Source organism: Scyliorhinus torazame, chromosome 27 (assembly GCF_047496885.1).
Source record: "Scyliorhinus torazame isolate Kashiwa2021f chromosome 27, sScyTor2.1, whole genome shotgun sequence".
NCBI classification, from domain to species: Eukaryota; Metazoa; Chordata; class Chondrichthyes; order Carcharhiniformes; family Scyliorhinidae; genus Scyliorhinus; species Scyliorhinus torazame.
In genome coordinates this window covers 6,309,138-6,326,095 of record NC_092733.1, presented here as the reverse complement: position 1 = coordinate 6,326,095, position 16,958 = coordinate 6,309,138, and the positions used below count along the sequence as shown (strand labels likewise).

Sequence of the window (16,958 nt, the reverse complement as noted above, 5' to 3'; positions counted from 1 at the left end):
ACAGTGCAGGGCTCCCTTAGTCCCTCAAACAATGCAGCACTCCCTCAGTCCTTCCATGCAATGTTCCCTTAGTCCTTCAGTGCAATGCTCCTTCAGTCCCTCAATGAAATGCTCTCCCAGTCTCTCGAGCAGTGTAGCACCCCCTCAGACCCTCAAACAAGACAGCACTCCCTCTGTACTGACCCTCTGACAGTGCGGCACTCCCTCTGTACTGACCCTCTGACAGTGCAGCACTCTCTCAGTACTGACCCTCTGACAGTGTGGCACTCCCTCAGTACTGACCCTCTGACAGTGCAGCACTCCCTCAGTACTGACCCTTTGACAGTGCAGTGCTCCCTCGGTACTGACCCTCTGACAGTGCAGCACTCCCTCAGTACTGACCCTCTGACAGTGCTGCACTCCCTCAGTACTGACCCTCTGACAGTGCGGCACTCCCTCAGTACTGACCCTCTGACAGTGCAGCACTCCCTCAGTACTGACCCTCTGACAGTGCGGCACTCCCTCAGTACTGACCCTCTGACAGTGCAGCACTCCCTCAGTACTGACCCTTTGACAGTGCAGTGCTCCCTCAGTACTGACCCTCTGACAGTGCTGCACTCCCTCAGTACTGACCCTCTGACAGTGCGGCACTCCCTCAGTACTGACCCTCTGACAGTGCAGCACTCCCTCAGTACTGACCCTTTGACAGTGCAGTGCTCCCTCGGTACTGACCCTCTGACAGTGCGGCGCTCCCTCAGTACTGACCCTTTGACAGTGCAGTGCTCCCTCGGTACTGACCCTCTGACAGTGCAACACTCCCTCAGCACTGACCCTCTGACAGTGCAGCACTCCCTCAGTCCTGACCCTCTGACAGTGCAGCACTCTCTCAGTACTGACCCTCTGACAGTGCAGCACTCCGTCAGTACTGACCCTCTGACAGTGCAGCTCTCCCTCAGTACTGACCCTCTGACAGTGCAGTGCTCCCTCAGTACTGACCCTCTGACAGTGCAGCACTCCCTCAGTACTGACCCTCTGACAGTGCAGTGCTTCCTCGGTACTGACCCTCTGACAGTGCAGCACTCCCTCAGTACTGACTCTCTGAGAGTGCGGCACTCTCTCAGTACTGACCCTCTGACAGTGCGGCACTCCCTCAGTACTGACTCTCTGACAGTGCGGCACTCTCTCAGTACTGACCCTCTGACAGTGCGGCACTCCCTCAGTACTGACTCTCTGACAGTGCGGCACTCCCTCAGTACTGACCCTCTGACAATGCAGCACTCCCTCAATACTGACTCTCTGACAGTGCGGCACTCCCTCAGTACTGACCCTCTGACAGTGCGGCACTCCCTCAATACTGACTCTCTGACAGTGCGGCACTCCCTCAGTACTGCCCCTCGGACAGTGCAGCACTCCCTCAGTACTGACCCTCCGACAGTGCAGCACTCCCTCAGTACTGACCCTCCGACAGTGCGGCACTCCCTCAGTACTGACCCACTGGCAGTGCAGTGCTCCCTCGGTAGTGCACTGGGAGTGTCAGCCTGGAATGTATGCTCAGGTCCCATGACTCTCCGAATCAGAGGCTAATGTGGTACCACCGAGACAGAGCTGACACTGACAGGCCACTAATATCCTGAGTTCACAGTTCGCCCAGTAATACCGAACATTATAGGAAGAGGAATGTGGTGACCGAACAGAAAGTGATGTAGCTGTCTCTTTTGACACTCACTGGGCGTTTGGGAAACCCAGTAATTATCCTGGGTTTAGCCTCTGATCTGTGTGGCGTTAGCTGTTGAGAATCAGTTAGCAGCAGGCACATTAAATTGGCCTCAGTTTCCTCAGCAGCAGAATTGTATTCAGCCACAATCTGCAATCTCATGGCTCAGCATATCCCCCACTCTCCCATTACCACCCAGCCAGGGGGTCAACCCTGGTTCAATGAAGAGTGCAGGAGAGCGTGCCAGGAGCAACATCAGGCATACCGAAAAATGTGGTCTCAACCTGGTGAAGCTACAACACAGGACTACTTGTGTTCCAAACAGCATAAGCAGCAAGTAATGGAGCTAAGTGATTCCACAACGAACGAATCAGATCTAAGCTCTGCAGTCCTGCCCCACCCAGCCGTGAATGGTGGTGGACAATTAATCAACTCACTGGAGGAGGATCCACAAATATCCCCATCCTCAGTGATGGAGGAGCCCAGCACATATGTGCAACAGACAAAGCTGAGACATTCGCAACAATCGTCAGCCAGAACTCCCGAGTGGATGATCCATCTCGGTCTCCTCTGGAGGTCCCCAGCATCACAGATGTCAGTTTTCAGCCAATACGATTCGCTCCACATGATATTAAGAAATAGCTGGGCAGCACGGTGGCGCAGTGGTTAGCACTGCGACCTCACAGCGCTGAGGTCCCAGATTCGATCCCGGCTCTGGGTCACTGTCCGTGTGGAGTTTGCACATTCTCCCCGTGTTTTCGTGGGTTTCGCCCCCACAACACAAAAATGTGCAAGCTGGGTGGATTGGCTAAATTGCCCCTTAATTGAAAAGAAAATTAATTGGGTACTCTAAATTTGAAAAAAAAAGAAATAGTTGAAGGCATGGATACTGCAAAGGCTATGGGGCTTGACAATATTTGGGCAATACATAGAACATAGAACATACAGCGCAGAAGGAGGCCATTCGGCCCATCGAGTCTACACCGACCCACTTAAGCCCTCACTTCCCCCTATCCCCATAACCCAATAACCCCTCCTAACCTTTTTGGTCACTAAGGGCAATTTATCATGGCCAATCCACCTAACCTGCATGTCTTTGGACAGTGGGAGGAAACCGGAGCACCCGGAGGAAACCCACGCAGACACGGGGAGAACGTGCAGACTCCGCACAGACAGTGACCCAGCGGGGAATCGAACCTGGGACCCTGGCGCTGTGAAGCCACAGTGCTACCGTGCTGCTCAATAGTACTGAAGACTTGTGCTCCAGAACCTGCCGCACCCCTAGCCAAGCTGTTCCAGTGCAGCGACAAAACTGGCATCTACCCGGCAATGTGGAAAATTGCCCAGGTGTGTGCAGTACATAAGAAACAGGACAAATCCAACCCAGCCAATTACTGCCGTACCAGTCTGCTCTCAATCATCAGTAAAGTGATGGAAAGAATCATTAACAGTGCTATCAAGCCTCCACCGTGGGACTAGGCAGGGATGTCCTATGTCCCCCCCCTGCTGTTTGCACCCGCGATTAAGCCATTGGCCATCGCATTAAGAGGTTTGGGGGTATGGAAAGGGATAGTGCGGGTGGAGATAGAGCATAGGGTGTCCTTGTATGCCGATGACTCGTTATAATACATGTCGGAAGCAAGTGTGTCAATAGGGGAAATACTGGAGCTGCTTCGGGTGTTTGGGTCTTTCTCAGGGTACAAATTAAATCTAGACAAGAGTGAATATTTTGTGGTGTCTCGGCCAAGGGTGGGGGGACTGCCATAAGGCAGGAACTCACTTTAGGTACCTGGGGGTGCAGCTTGCTCGAGACTGGTGGGGGGGGCTCCGTAGGTACAACATTTCTAGTTTGGTGGGGAGACTGAAAGCTGATCTGGCAAGGTGGGATGGTCTCCCTCTGTCACTGGCGGGTCGGGTACAGGTGATTAAAATGAATGTGCTGCCACGATTCCTGTTTATTTTTCAATGCCTGCCGATTTTCCTGCCAACTGAATTTTTTAGAGAGATTGAAGGGATGATTACCTAATTCATATGGGGAGGGAAGGTGGCCAGAATTAAAAAGGTGCTACTACAGAGAGGAAGGCAGGCAGGGGGTTTGGGTCTTCTGAACCTGATGTATTATTACTGGGCGGTGAATGTGGAGAAGGTACGGAGCTGGGTCAGAGGGGTTGACTCCCAAAGGGTCAGAATGGAGGAGTGTTTGGGTAGGGGATCGGGATTGAAGGCGCTAGCGGCAGCGCCACACCTGACGGCCCCGGGGAGATACTCAGGGAGTCTGATAGTAATAGCTTCGTTGAGAATTTGGAGGCAGTTTCGACAGCACTTCGGGTTGGGGGCAGGGTCAAGGGAAATGCCGATTCGGGGGAACCACAGATTTGAGCCAGGGAAGTGGGATGGAAATTTTGGAGATGGGAGGAGAAAGGAATTAGGACACTAAAAGATTTGTTTCTTGGGGGTCGTTTTGCGGGATTGAAGGAGCTGGGAGTGAAGTATGGGCTGGAGCAGGGGGAAATATTTAGATACATGCAGGTTCGAGACTTTGCCAGAAAGGAGATACAGAGCTTCCCCGTAGAGCCGGCTTCCACACTGCTGGAGGGGGTGCTGATGCCAGGGGTCTGGAGAAGGGGGTAGTATCGGCGGTTTACGGGGCTATTTTGGAGGAAGAGAAGGTGCCGCTAGAAGGGTTCAATGCAAAGTGGGAGGAAGAGTTGGGAGAGGGCTTGGAGGGGTACTGGTGTGAGGTGCTCCGGAGGGTGAACGCCTCCACCTCGTGCGCGAGGTTGGGACTGAGACAGCTGAAGGTGGTGTATAGAGCGCACCTTACAAGGGCGAGGATGTGCCGGCTCTTTGAGGTGGTAGAAGATGTATGTTGCGGGGTGGGGTGGGGAGGGCGTAAACCACGTTCATATGTTTTGGTCCTGTCCAAAGTTGGAGGATTACTGGAAGAAGGTTTTAGGGTAATCTCTAAAGTGGTGCACGTGAAACTGGACCCGGGCCCCCGGGAGACCATATTTGGGGTGTCAGACCAGGCGGGCAGGGGGACCTGCTGGAATTCTTAACGCTTGAAAAGGTCAAATTTGAACTGAGGGGAAGGATGGAGGGGTTCTACAATTCATGGGCGTTATTCATTATGCACTTTCGAGAATTGGATCACATCGAACATTAGGGGGGTTGGGGGCTGGGAGGGTTGGGGGGAGGGGGGCTGTATGTGTTAATGGTGATTATGGGTGATTCCTGATTCCTTTTTGTCATTTGTTTATGTAAACATGCTGGCCAATGTTTGGGGTTTGGTGGGAGGATGGGATCGTTATTATTGATATGGGAATTGACATCACATCCGTTACTGATTATTGTTTATTGTTGGGTGTACATTTGGGAGAAAATGTGAAAAAGGAGAATAAAAAATATTTTTTTAAAAAACAGTGCTATCAAGCGGCACTTACTCAGCAATAACCTGCTCACGGACGTTCAGTTTGGGTTTCGCCAGGGTCACTCAGCTCCTGACCTTATTACAGCCTTGGTTCAAACATGGACAAAAGAGCTGGGGTGAAATTCTCCCCAAACGGCGCAATGTCCGCCGACTGGCGCCCAAAACGGCGCCAATCAGACGGGCATCGCGCTGCCCCAAATGTGCGGAATGCTCCGCATCTTTGGGGGCCGAGCCCCAACATTGAGGGGCTAGGCCGGCGCCGGAGGGATTTCCGCCCTGCCAGCTGGCGGAAACGGCCTTTGCTGCCCCGCCAGCTGGCGTGGAAATTACATGTCGGGGCGGCGCATGCGCGGGAGCGTTAGCGGCCGCTGACAGTTTCCAGCGCATGCGCAGTGGGGAGAGTCTCTTCCGCCTCCGCCATGGTGGCGACCGTGGCGGAGGCGGAAGGGAAAGAGTGCCCCCACGGCACAGGCCCGCCCGCGGATCGGTGGGCCCCGATCGCGGGCCAGGCCACCGTGGGGGCACCCCCGGGGTCAGATCGCCCCGCGCCCCCCCCAGGACCCCGGAGCCCGCCCACGCCGCCTTGTCCCGCCGGTAAATAGGTATTCTAATTTACGCCGGCGGGACAGGCAATTTATCGGCGGGACTTCGGCCCATACGGGCCGGAGAATCGAGCGGGGGGGCCCGCCAACCGGCGCGGCCCGATTCCCGCCCCCGCCGAATATCCGGTACCGGAGACTTCGGCAACCGGCGGGGGCGGGATTCACGGCGGCCAACGGCCATTCTCCGACCCGCTGGGGGGGTCGGAGAATGACGCCCCTGAGCTCCAGAGGTGAGATGAGAGTGATTGCCTTTGACATCAAGGCAGCATTTGACCAAGGATGGCATCAAGGAGCCCTAGCTAACCTGGAGTCAATGGGAATCAGGGGGGAAACTCTCCGCTGGTTTGAGTCAAACCTGGCACAAAGGAAGATGGTTGTGGTGGTTGGAGGTCAATCATCTCAGCTCCAGGACATCACTGCAGGAGTTCCTCAGGGTAGTGTCCTCGGCCCAATTATCTTCAGCTACTTCATCGATGACCTGCCTTCGAACATAAGGTCAGAAGTGGGGATGTTCGCTGATGATTGCACAATGTTCAGCATCATTCGTGACACTTCAGAGAATGAAGCAATACATGTCCAAATGCAGCAAGCCCTGGACAATATCCAGGCTTGGGCTGACAAGTGGCAAGTTACATTCGCGCCACACAGGTTCCAGGTAATGACCATCCCCAATAAGAGAGAATCACGGCATCGCCCCCGACATTCAATGGCATTGGTTTCCTCGTGCATCAGTCGCAGAATGTAAGCGCGCAGGTACAGCAGGCAGTAAAGAGCAGGGCCAGTCAAGGACAGGGATGGGAAGTTGTGTGTGGAGTCTGAAGAGATAGGCGAGATACTAAATGAATATTTTTCGTCAGTATTCACTCAGGAAAAAGATAATGTTGTGGAGGAGAATGCTCAGACCCAGGCTATTAGAATAGATGGCATTGAGGTATGTAGGGAAGAGGTGTTGGCAATTCTGGACAGGCTGAAAATAGATAAGTCCCCGGGGCCTGATGGGATTTATCCTAGGATTCTCTGGGAGGCCAGGGAAGAGATTGCTGGACCTTTGGCTTTGATTTTTATGTCATCATTGGCTACAGGAATAGTGCCAGAGGACTGGAGGATAGCAAATGTGGTCCCTTTGTTCAAAAAGGGGAGTAGAGACAACCCCGGCAACTATAGACCGGTGAGCCTCACGTCTGTAGTGGGTAAAGTCTTGGAGGGGATTATAAGAGACAAGATTTATAATCATCTAGATAGGGATAATATGATCAGGGATAGTCAGCATGGCTTTGTGAAGGGTAGGTCATGCCTCACAAACCTTATCGAGTTCTTTGAGAAGGTGACTGAACAGGTAGACGAGGGTAGAGCAGTTGATGTGTATATGGATTTCAGTAAAACGTTTGATAAGGTTCCCCACGGTAGGCTATTGCAGAAAATACGGAGGCTGGGGATTGAGGGTGATTTAGAGATGTGGATCAGAAATTGGCTGGCTGAAAGAAGACAGAGGGTGGTGGTTGATGGGAAATGTTCAGAATGGAGTTCAGTTACAAGTGGCGTACCACAAGGATCTGTTCTGGGGCCGTTGCTGTTTGTCATTTTTATCAATGACCTAGAGGAGGGCGCAGAAGGGTGGGTGAGTAAATTTGCAGACGACGCTAAAGTCGGTGTTGTCGACAGTGCGGAAGGATGTAGCAGGTTACAGAGGGACATAGATAAGCTGCAGAGCTGGGCTGAGAGGTGGCAAATGGAGTTTAAGGTAGAGAAGTGTGAGGCGATTCACTTTGGAAGGAATAACAGGAATGCGGAATATTTGGCTAATGGTAAAGTTCTTGGAAGTGTGGATGAGCAGAGGGATCTAGGTGTCCATGTACATAGATCCCTGAAAGTTGTCACCCAGGTTGATAGGGTTGTGAAGAAGGCCTATGGAGTGTTGGCCTTTATTGGTAGAGGGATTGAGTTCCGGAGTCAGGAAGTCATGTTGCAGCTGTACAGAACTCTGGTACGGCCGCATTTGGAGTATTGCGTACAGTTCTGGTCACTGCATTATAGGAAGGACGTGGAGGCTTTGGAGCGGGTGCAGAGGAGATTTACCAGGATGTTGCCTGGTATGGAGGGAAAATCTTATGAGGAAAGGCTGATGGACTTGAGGTTGTTTTCGTTGGAGAGAAGAAGGTTAAGAGGAGACTTAATAGAGGCATACAAAATGATCAGGGGGTTAGATAGGGTGGACAGTGAGAGCCTTCTCCCGCGGATGGAAATGGCTGGCACGAGGGGACATAGCTTTAAACTGAGGGGTAATAGATATAGGACAGAGGTCAGAGGTAGGTTCTTTACGCAAAGAGTGGTGAGGCCGTGGAATGCCCTACCTGCTACAGTAGTGAACTCGCCAACATTGAGGGCATTTAAAAGTTTATTGGATAAGCATATGGATGATAATGGCATAGTGTAGGTTAGATGGCTTTTGTTTCGGTGCAACATCGTGGGCCGAAGGGCCTGTACTGCGCTGTATCGTTCTATGTTCTAAAGAAGGCAAATGGTATGTTGGCCTTCATAGCGAGAGGATTTGAGTATCGGAACAGAGATGTTTTACTGCAATTGTATAGAGCATTGGTGAGGCCACACCTGGAGTGTTGTGTCCAGTTTTGGTGTCCTTATCTGAGGAAGAATATTCTTGCTATGGAGGGAGCGCAGCGAAGGTTTACCAGGCTGATTCCTGGGATCGCGAGACTGTCATATGAGGAGATACTAATTCGGTTAGGATTATAGTCATTGTAGTTTAGAAGAGTGAGAGGGGATTTCAAAGAAATATATAAATTTCTAATTGGATTAGTCAAGGTAGACTCAGAAAGAATGTTCCCGATAGTGAGGGAGTCCAGAACTAGAGGTCATAGTTTGAGGATAAGGGGTAAACCTTTTAGGACTGAGGGGAGGAGAAATTTCTTCACTCAGAGAGCAGTGAATTCGCCACCTCAGAAAGTAGTTGAGGCCAAAGCATTGTGTAATTTCAAGAAGGAATTCGATATAGCTCTTGGGGCTAAAGGGATATGGGAGAAATACAGGATGAGGGTATTGAACTTGATGATCATAATGAATGACGGGGCAGACTTGAATGGCCTCCTTCTGGTTCTATTTTCTATGTTTCTATTACCATCACTGAATCCTCCACTATCAACATCCTAGGGTTTACCATTGATCAGAAACTGAATGTAGCTACCAGAGCAGGTCAGAGGCTAGGAATCCTGGGGCAAGTAACTCAGCTCCTGACCCCCAAAGCCTATCCACCATCTTACAAGGCTCACGAATGTGACAAAATATCCCCACTTCTGGATTAGTGCAGCTCCAACAACACTCGTGAAGCTCAACATCCAGGACAAAGCAGCCCGCTTGATTGGCACCCCTTCTACAGACATTCACTCCCTCCATCACCGATGCACAGTAGCAGCCGTGTGTACCATCGACAAGATTCACTGCAGCAACTCACCAATGTTCCTCAGACAACACCTTCCAAATCCACAACCTCTACCATCTAGAAGGACAAGGGACAGCAGATACCTGGGAAGCCCACCACCTGGAGGTTCCCCTCCAAGTCACTCACCATCCTGACTTGGAAATATATCGCCGTTCCTTCACTGTCGCTGGGGCAACATCCTGGAACTCCCTCCCTAACAGCACAGTGGGTGTACCTACACCACATTTTTTTTAAAAATCTGTTCTTGGGACGTGAGTGTCGCTGTGCCAGCATTTATTGTCCATCCCCAGTTGTCCTTGAGGGAGCAATCAAGAGTCAATCACATTGCTGTGGGTCTGGAGTCACATCTCGGCCAGACCGGGTCAGGACGGCAGATTTCCTTCCCTAAAGGAAATCAGTGAACCAGATGGGTTTTTACAACAATCGACAATGGTTTCATGGTCATCATTAGACTTTTAATTCCAGATTTTTATTGAATTCATAATTTCACCATGTGCCGTGGTGGGATTCGAACCCGGGACCCCAGAGACGGAAGTCAAGACCCACAGCTGATGACACGTTGGGCGTGATTCTGCCAAAACATTTCCAAGTTAATTTGTGGCGGGTTTCACAGGGAGTTTCCCGCCGGCTCTACTGGTGAGTTCCCCATCGCTACTCAGTGACACTTAGTCACTTTTTGGTTTCCCATTAGTTTAACCCACACTTGGAATTTAAAGCTGAACTCAGAGATCGGGCCACCATTTTGAAAAGGTGCCCTGATCTCTAAGTGAGCTTGTGGGTCCCCCACACTCCCCACCCATGCGCAATGTCACCCCCCACACACATGGACACTACCCCACACCACCCAAGTGAGGACACCCCGCTATGGGGTCATTGGGGGGGCCCCCCTCTCTTCAGGCCTCCCCAGGCCCACCAATCGCCCTCCAACTTCCCAGAGGCCCCGACTTACCAGTCCTGCCCACCCTCACCATTCAGACCCCTCCTCCACCCTCCTTTCATGGGCATGGCCCCCCTCGCCCCCTGGCAGTTTTACCCGGGCACCCTTGCACTGCCAGCTGGGCACCCAGGCAGTGCTTCTGCCAGCTGGGCAGTGCCACGGTGCCCACTTTCCAGGGGGCCACCCTGCACTGACTCAGGGGTCTTGGATGGCCCGGGAGACCCCCCGCCTGCCGTTCCGCCTGGGAAGACTGGAGAATCGAGGGAGGCTGGTGGATCCTGGACAGGTAAGTCGTAAGTGGGTTTACGACCTACCTCCGGGAGCGGCGTTTGGCCTCGCCCATTTGGGACGGAGTTCCAACTCCAATGTCTCGCGAGACTTGTGTGAATCCCGCGAGGCGCGGAGGCTGTCGGGAGGATATTGGAGGCCTTTCCCGGGATTCTCCGCCGCGTTGTGCTCTCGCTTGAGAACCACGCAGCAAAGATAATCGCGTCATTGTCCGGGTTAAACCTGCAACAGATCCACTTTAATGGAACAAACCTTCGCCTTTGGTAAGACATGAGTAACTGTGTGACCTCTCTCTCAGGGAGTGACTACAGACCCCACACTGAGAGAGTGAATTTCGAGCATCGCGTGTCAAGTCTGCTGTATCGGGGTCGTGTGCTGTACTGGCGAGATTACTGAACTGGTAACACAGAGAATCTGGCCAGCCTGACTGAGAATTGAAATTTAGTTTAAACAGTCTGGAAATGAAATGTTCATGAAATCATGATAACTCAAGAGTATTTCCACAGCTCCACACGGAGTGATTGAGGTGAAGAGTGAAGATTTATTTAAGAGTAAGCTGGAATCAATAAGTGAAGCAAAATGTAAAGTTGGAAGCCAGCACCAGGATTAGGACATTCAGCCCTTCGAGTCTGGCCTGGTTGTGGTCACAGCTCCACTTTCCTGTCTGCCCCACCCACCCACCATAACCCTTGGCACCCTTGTCCATTGCCTTGTTTTTCATGATGCAGGATGATGGACACCGTTGCTGCAAACTTAACGTTACCAATAACATCCTTTGACAACCAAGGCATCTGCAGGCTTGTTACAACCACTTCTGACATGTGTTAGCTGATCTTCGACCCACAGGTCAGGTGACCCCCCCCCCCCCCCCCCCCACGACGTGCAGGGTGCCGTATTGTATACCCTCTGATCATGACATTGAATCCCAACGGTGCACAAGTCTATCAAAAATCTGTCTAACTTTGCCTTGAATAAATTCACTGACCCAGCCTCCGCTGCCTTTCTGGGAAAATAATTCCACTGTAACGGCCATCTGAGGGAAATATCTCTCCTCACCTCAGTCCTAAAAGGGAGACCTCTTTTTCTTAAACTGTGTCTGCTGGTTCTAGTCTCCGCCATAAGTAAAACCATCCTCCAGTCATCCACCCTGTCAATCTCTCTCAGGATCTTATTTGTTTCACTAAGATCACCTCTCGATCTCCTAAACTCCAATCCTCTTCAGAGGATAAGCCCTTTTATCCAAGGAATGACTCACGTGAACATTCTCTGAACTGTTTCTAACGCAATTATATCCTTTTTTTTAAACAAGGAGAGCAGACTGTACCCGGTATTCCAGATGTGGTCTCACACAGGCCCTGTACAGCTGCAGCAAAACCTCCCAACTTATAGATTCCATTCACCTTGCAATAAACAGCAACATTCTCTTTCCCTTCCCAATCACCTGCAGTACCTGCATACTATTTGTGATTAATGTACCAGGACACCCAGATCCCTCTGTACCCCCGTGTTTGCAGTCTCTCTCCATTTAAATAATTTGCTGTTTTTCTTACACCTCATCTGCTAAATGTTTGCCCACTCACATAACCTATTCGTTCTGATCCCTTTGCAGACTTTCTCTTGACAACTTCCTTCCCGACATTTCTTGGCAAAATTTAGCAATTTATTTGGAGGAGGCCCGTGTGGAGCACACACTAGATGGACCGAATGGCCTTCTGCCTGTGCTGCAAGCTCAGTGTTCTGCACTGGGTAGTGCTCAGCTCTCTGGGGAGGGACTAGAAGCCACACCTTTCTGACTGAGCCAGAGTGGACACTGTAAGAACGCCTGAGGGAAGGGACTAGGAGACAGAGTGAGCCCAGATTCTCCCAGAATGAACGATCACCTTGGTTTATAATATTTTGGGTTCTTTCTGCATTAGATCAATGAGGTTCTTGGGTGGCGCAGTGGTTATAACTGCTGCCTACGGCACTGAGGACCTGGGTTAGAATCCTGGCCCTGGGTCACTGTCCGTGTGGAGTTTGCACATTCTTCCCGTGTCTGCGTGGGTCTCACCCCCACAACCCAAAGATTTGCAGGGTGGGTGGATTGGCCACGCTAAATTGCCCCTTAATCTGGTAAAAACATAATTGGGTACTCTTAAATATATATTTTTTAAAAGATCAGTGAGGATCCCCTTGATGTAAGATCATTGGGCATGTTCCCCTGAAATCACTGAGCATGTTCCCCTGACAACACTGGGCATGTTCCCCTGAAATCACTGGGGATGTTCCCCTGAAATCACTGGGCATGTTCCCCTGAAATCACTGGGGACCTTCCTCTGAAATCACTGGGCATGTTCCCCTGAAATCACTGGGCATGTTCCCCTGAAATCACTGAGCTTGTTCCCCTGAAATCACTGGGCATGTTCCCCTGAAATCACTGGGGATGTTCCTCTGAAATCACTGGGCATGTTCCCCTGAAATCACTGGGCATGTTCCCCTGAAATCACTGGGGATGTTCCCCTGAAATCACTGCGCATGTTCCCCTGAAATCACTGGGCATGTTCCCCTGAAATCACTGGGCATGTTACCCTGAAATCACTGGGCATGTTACCCTGAAATCACTGGGCATGTTACCCTGAAATCACTGGGCATGTTCCCCTGGAATCACTGGGCATGTTCCCCTGAAATCACTGGGCATGTTCCCCTGAAATCACTGGGCATGTTCCCCTGGAATCACTGAGCATGTTCCCCTGAAATCACTGGGCATGTTCCCCTGAAATCACTGGGCATGTTCCCCTGAAATCACTGGGCATGTTCCCCTGAAATCACTGGGCATGTTCCCCTGGAATCACTGAGCATGTTCCCCTGAAATCACTGGGCATGTTCCCCTGAAATCACTGGGCATGTTCCCCTGTAATCACTGGGCATGTTCCCCTGAAATCACTGGGCATGTTCCCCTGGAATCACTGAGCATGTTCCCCTGAAATCACTGGGCATGTTCCCCTGAAATCACTGGGCATGTTCCCCTGTAATCACTGGGCATGTTCCCCTGCCCTCCCCAGTACCTGTTCGTAAGCCATAAACTTGATGCCTGTTTCAGGAGTAATTTTCAGGACATTGACTCCATTACCCCGCCAGAGCGACATGTAGCCTCCTTCTCTCACCATCATCATCCACACACCGATTATGTTCAACCTCTGCTTGGCAGCAAAGACCTGGAGGGGAGAGGAACAAGCAATTTCACCATTCAGCTGAAACATTTCCTGGTGCTGGAAGGAGTGGTTCCAATGTGGTGGACACTGAGAGCAAGTTACTCATTCTCTCTTGCCCACGGTGTCATAAAGTGTTTTTAACAGGTGGCACAGAAAGGAAAGGAACTAGATCACACGATCCAGGTAATCAGATCCTGATCCCATCCTCACTGCCTTCACATCACTGGCCTCAGCGCCCTCCAGAGGTCACCAGAGAAACTGCCCATCCTGCTGTTCCTGTTGAATGACCGTACTTCACCTGCATGTAGATCTTGAGTCTGTCCAGGGGGGCGGTACAGGTGCGTGACACTGCGCCTGCCATAGCTCCGGCCAGCAGCTGCCTCCACCACGAACCACTCGTCCTCTCCGTCTCTGAGAATTCGTCCACGATGGTCAGAGACTCACCGATGTCCAGGAACTGCAAGCCAAGGTGAAGCAGAGTTTAGAGCGAGGCGCCTGTTCATCTGGAGAGGGGGCAACATTTCCCTGAAGCTGCCCGAGAATACTCCCCAGTTATACCCGAAAAACAGAACGTGGTATCAGTATGAAATCTGGAAACTCTCTTTCCCCCAACATTGGGGTCAGACAGAATAGTCCAAACAGAGATGGACAGCTTTATGTTACGTAAGGAAAGCCATGCAAGACAGGATCAGTGGAAGTAAAATACAAATCAACCATGATCTAATTGAATGGCAGGCTGGGCGGGAGTAGAATGGTCTCACCCTGTCCCTATAATAGTGGTGTGTGAGCTTTACTATCGAGTGTAAGCAGCTCATCAGAGATGGACCCTGTCCCGAGCTTGTGAGTCAGCAAAGGGATCATTGCAGAGGAAGCCGGACTGGGAATATCGGCCAACTCTCGGAGCAAGGGGGATATGCTCAGCCCAGCAAGACTGAGATTCTCCATCGACAAGAGAACCTGAGGGATTACGAGATAAGCTGACCACCTCGTTTACCTTTCACCGTCCTGATTGTCATGTTATTGTCTAATCACAGGGCGATGGATCTCTAACAGCGAGTGCACACCAGCCCCTGACATGAAGTGAGGAAACACTGCAGTGATGGAGGGCTTTGAGAGCCAGATTCCTTCCACACATGCCATACTCACTGCACAGCAGCTCCACACTTTCCCAAATATTAGATTGCAAAATATTATTTTCTGAAACGAAATCTATCTAATTTGCATACGTCAATACTCACCGCATTCATGGACCCGGGAATCCCCATTCAATCACTGTATCGTGTCCAGCAGTTCCACTAATCCAACATCTAGGGTCAGTCTTTAGGCCTGTCTCTCCCACACACAAGCACAGTGCCAATACCCCACCCACAGCCATTGATGTGAAGGCTCCCTCAGTATTCAAACCTGCACAAGATGCTGATTTTTAATCATCTGCACCCCCCACCCCCCCACCCTTTTATGTCCTCACACCAATCAAAATACAGGCTGGTGCATGCTGGGACGTCCCCAGCAAGTCAAACTCTGTGATTAGCCAATAAAGGGCTTGCTTGTTATGCCAGGTAATCAGCCCCCACCCCCTGGCCCACGGCCCCAGCCCCGAACCTGCTCGCCCCGTCTCCTGAGAAGGGGAAAAGGTACAAACCGGGCAGCGTAGAGCCCGTGTTCCTCGGCCTTCTGAAAGCTCACTGATTGGCCCATTGAACAAACAGGAATTCCACCTTCAGAATCAACCCTGACCATGGCACAGTGCGAAGCCAGTGACAGTGCATCTGGGTGGCTGGGAGAAATGGAGTGGGGATTCACCCACCCCTGCCTGAACCCAATTCCCGCCTCCTCCCATCTTCCCTCACCTATCACGGTAACCCTCTATTCCCTTCTCAAATGTGCTTGTCTGAATTCCCCATAACTGGACCAATACTATTCACCTCAGCCACTCCCTTTGGGAGCAAGTTCCACCTTCTCTGGGTGAAGAAATTTCTCCTTAATTCCCGGTGGGATTTATTGTTGACTGTCTTATATTGACGGCCTCTAGTTAGCCCCCCCCCACCATCCCTCCACACAAGAGGAAACATTCTCTCTCTAACCCCTCCATTAAAACCTTTTAGAATTAAAAAAAACACTCAAGAGGTCACCCCATCAGCCACCTTGCTTCAAGAGAAAAGGAATGCAGTCTGTCGATCCTTTCCTGATGGGTAAACCCACACATTTCTGGATTTGAATGCTTGTGTGGCTGTCAGTCCCGGGTATGGACTCACCGTGGAATGTTTCCAGTGTTCAACAATCTCTTCCATGTTGGTTAACGGATTAAAGATGAAATGGTCTCGAAATTCATTCCAGTCAACAGTGATTGTCCCGTCTGTGTCCATGCTGTGTGGGGACAGAAGAGAATCTGTGTCAGTACTGAGGGAGTGCTGCACTGTCAGAGAGTCAGTACTGAGAGAGTGCTGCACTGTCAGAGGGTCAGTACTGAGGGAGTGCTGCACTGTCAGAGAGTCAGTACTGAGAGAGTGCTGCACTGTCAGAGGGTCAGTACTGAGGGAGTGCTGCACTGTCAGAGGATCAGTACTGAGGGAGTGCCGCACTGTCAGAGGGTCAGTACTGAGGGAGTGCTGCACTGTCAGAGGGCCAGTACTGAGGGAGTGCTGCACTGTCGGAGGGTCAGTACTGAGGGAGTGCCGCACTGTCAGACGGTCAGTACTGGGGGAGTACTGCACTGTCAGAGGGTCAGTACTGAGGGAGTGCTGCACTGTCAGAGGGTCAGTACTGAGGGTGTGCCGCACTGTCAGAGGGTCAGTACTGGGGGAGTGCTGCACTGTCAGCGGGACAGTACTGAGGGAGTGCGGCACTGTCAGAGGGTCAGTACTGAGGGAGTGCCGCACTGTCAGAGGGTCAGTACTGGGGGAGTGCTGCACTGTCAGAGGGTCAGTACTGAGGGAGTGCTGCACTGTCAGAGGGTCAGTACTGACGGAGTGCCGCACTGTCAGACGGTCAGTACTTGGGGAGCGCTGCACTGTCAGAGGGTCAGTACTGAGGGAGTGCTGCACCGTCAGAGGGTCAGTACTGAGGGAGTGCTGCACTGTCAGAGGGGCAGTACTGAGGGAGTGTTGCACTGTCAGAGGGTCAGTACTTGGGGAGCGCTGCACTGTCAGAGGGTCAGTACTGAGGGAGCGTTGCACTGTTAGAGGGTCAGTACTGAGGGAGTGCTGCACCGTCAGAGGGTCAGTACTGAGGGAGTGCTGCACTGTCAGAGGGGCAGTACTGAGGGAGTGTTGCACTGTCAGGGTCAGTACTGAAGGAGTGCTGCACTGTCAGAGGGACAGTACTGAGGGAGTGCTGCACTGTCAGAGGGTCAGTCCTGAGGGT

At 51.6% G+C, this 16,958-nt stretch overlaps 1 protein-coding gene across 3 annotated transcripts in view; it reads right to left on the bottom strand.

The window, feature by feature from the left end:
* Nucleotides 1-16,958, bottom strand: part of LOC140403158 (mitochondrial adenyl nucleotide antiporter SLC25A24-like) — a 68,539-nt gene that overhangs the window by 28,602 nt on the left and 22,979 nt on the right. For all 3 annotated transcript variants that reach the window (XM_072490854.1, XM_072490855.1, XM_072490853.1), the window contains 3 exons: nucleotides 15,851-15,962; nucleotides 13,894-14,052; nucleotides 13,449-13,598 (listed from right to left, as the gene is read on the bottom strand). In XM_072490854.1, the coding sequence (XP_072346955.1) occupies nucleotides 13,449-13,598; nucleotides 13,894-14,052; nucleotides 15,851-15,962 (421 nt within the window). The remainder of the gene's footprint in view (nucleotides 1-13,448; nucleotides 13,599-13,893; nucleotides 14,053-15,850; nucleotides 15,963-16,958) is intronic.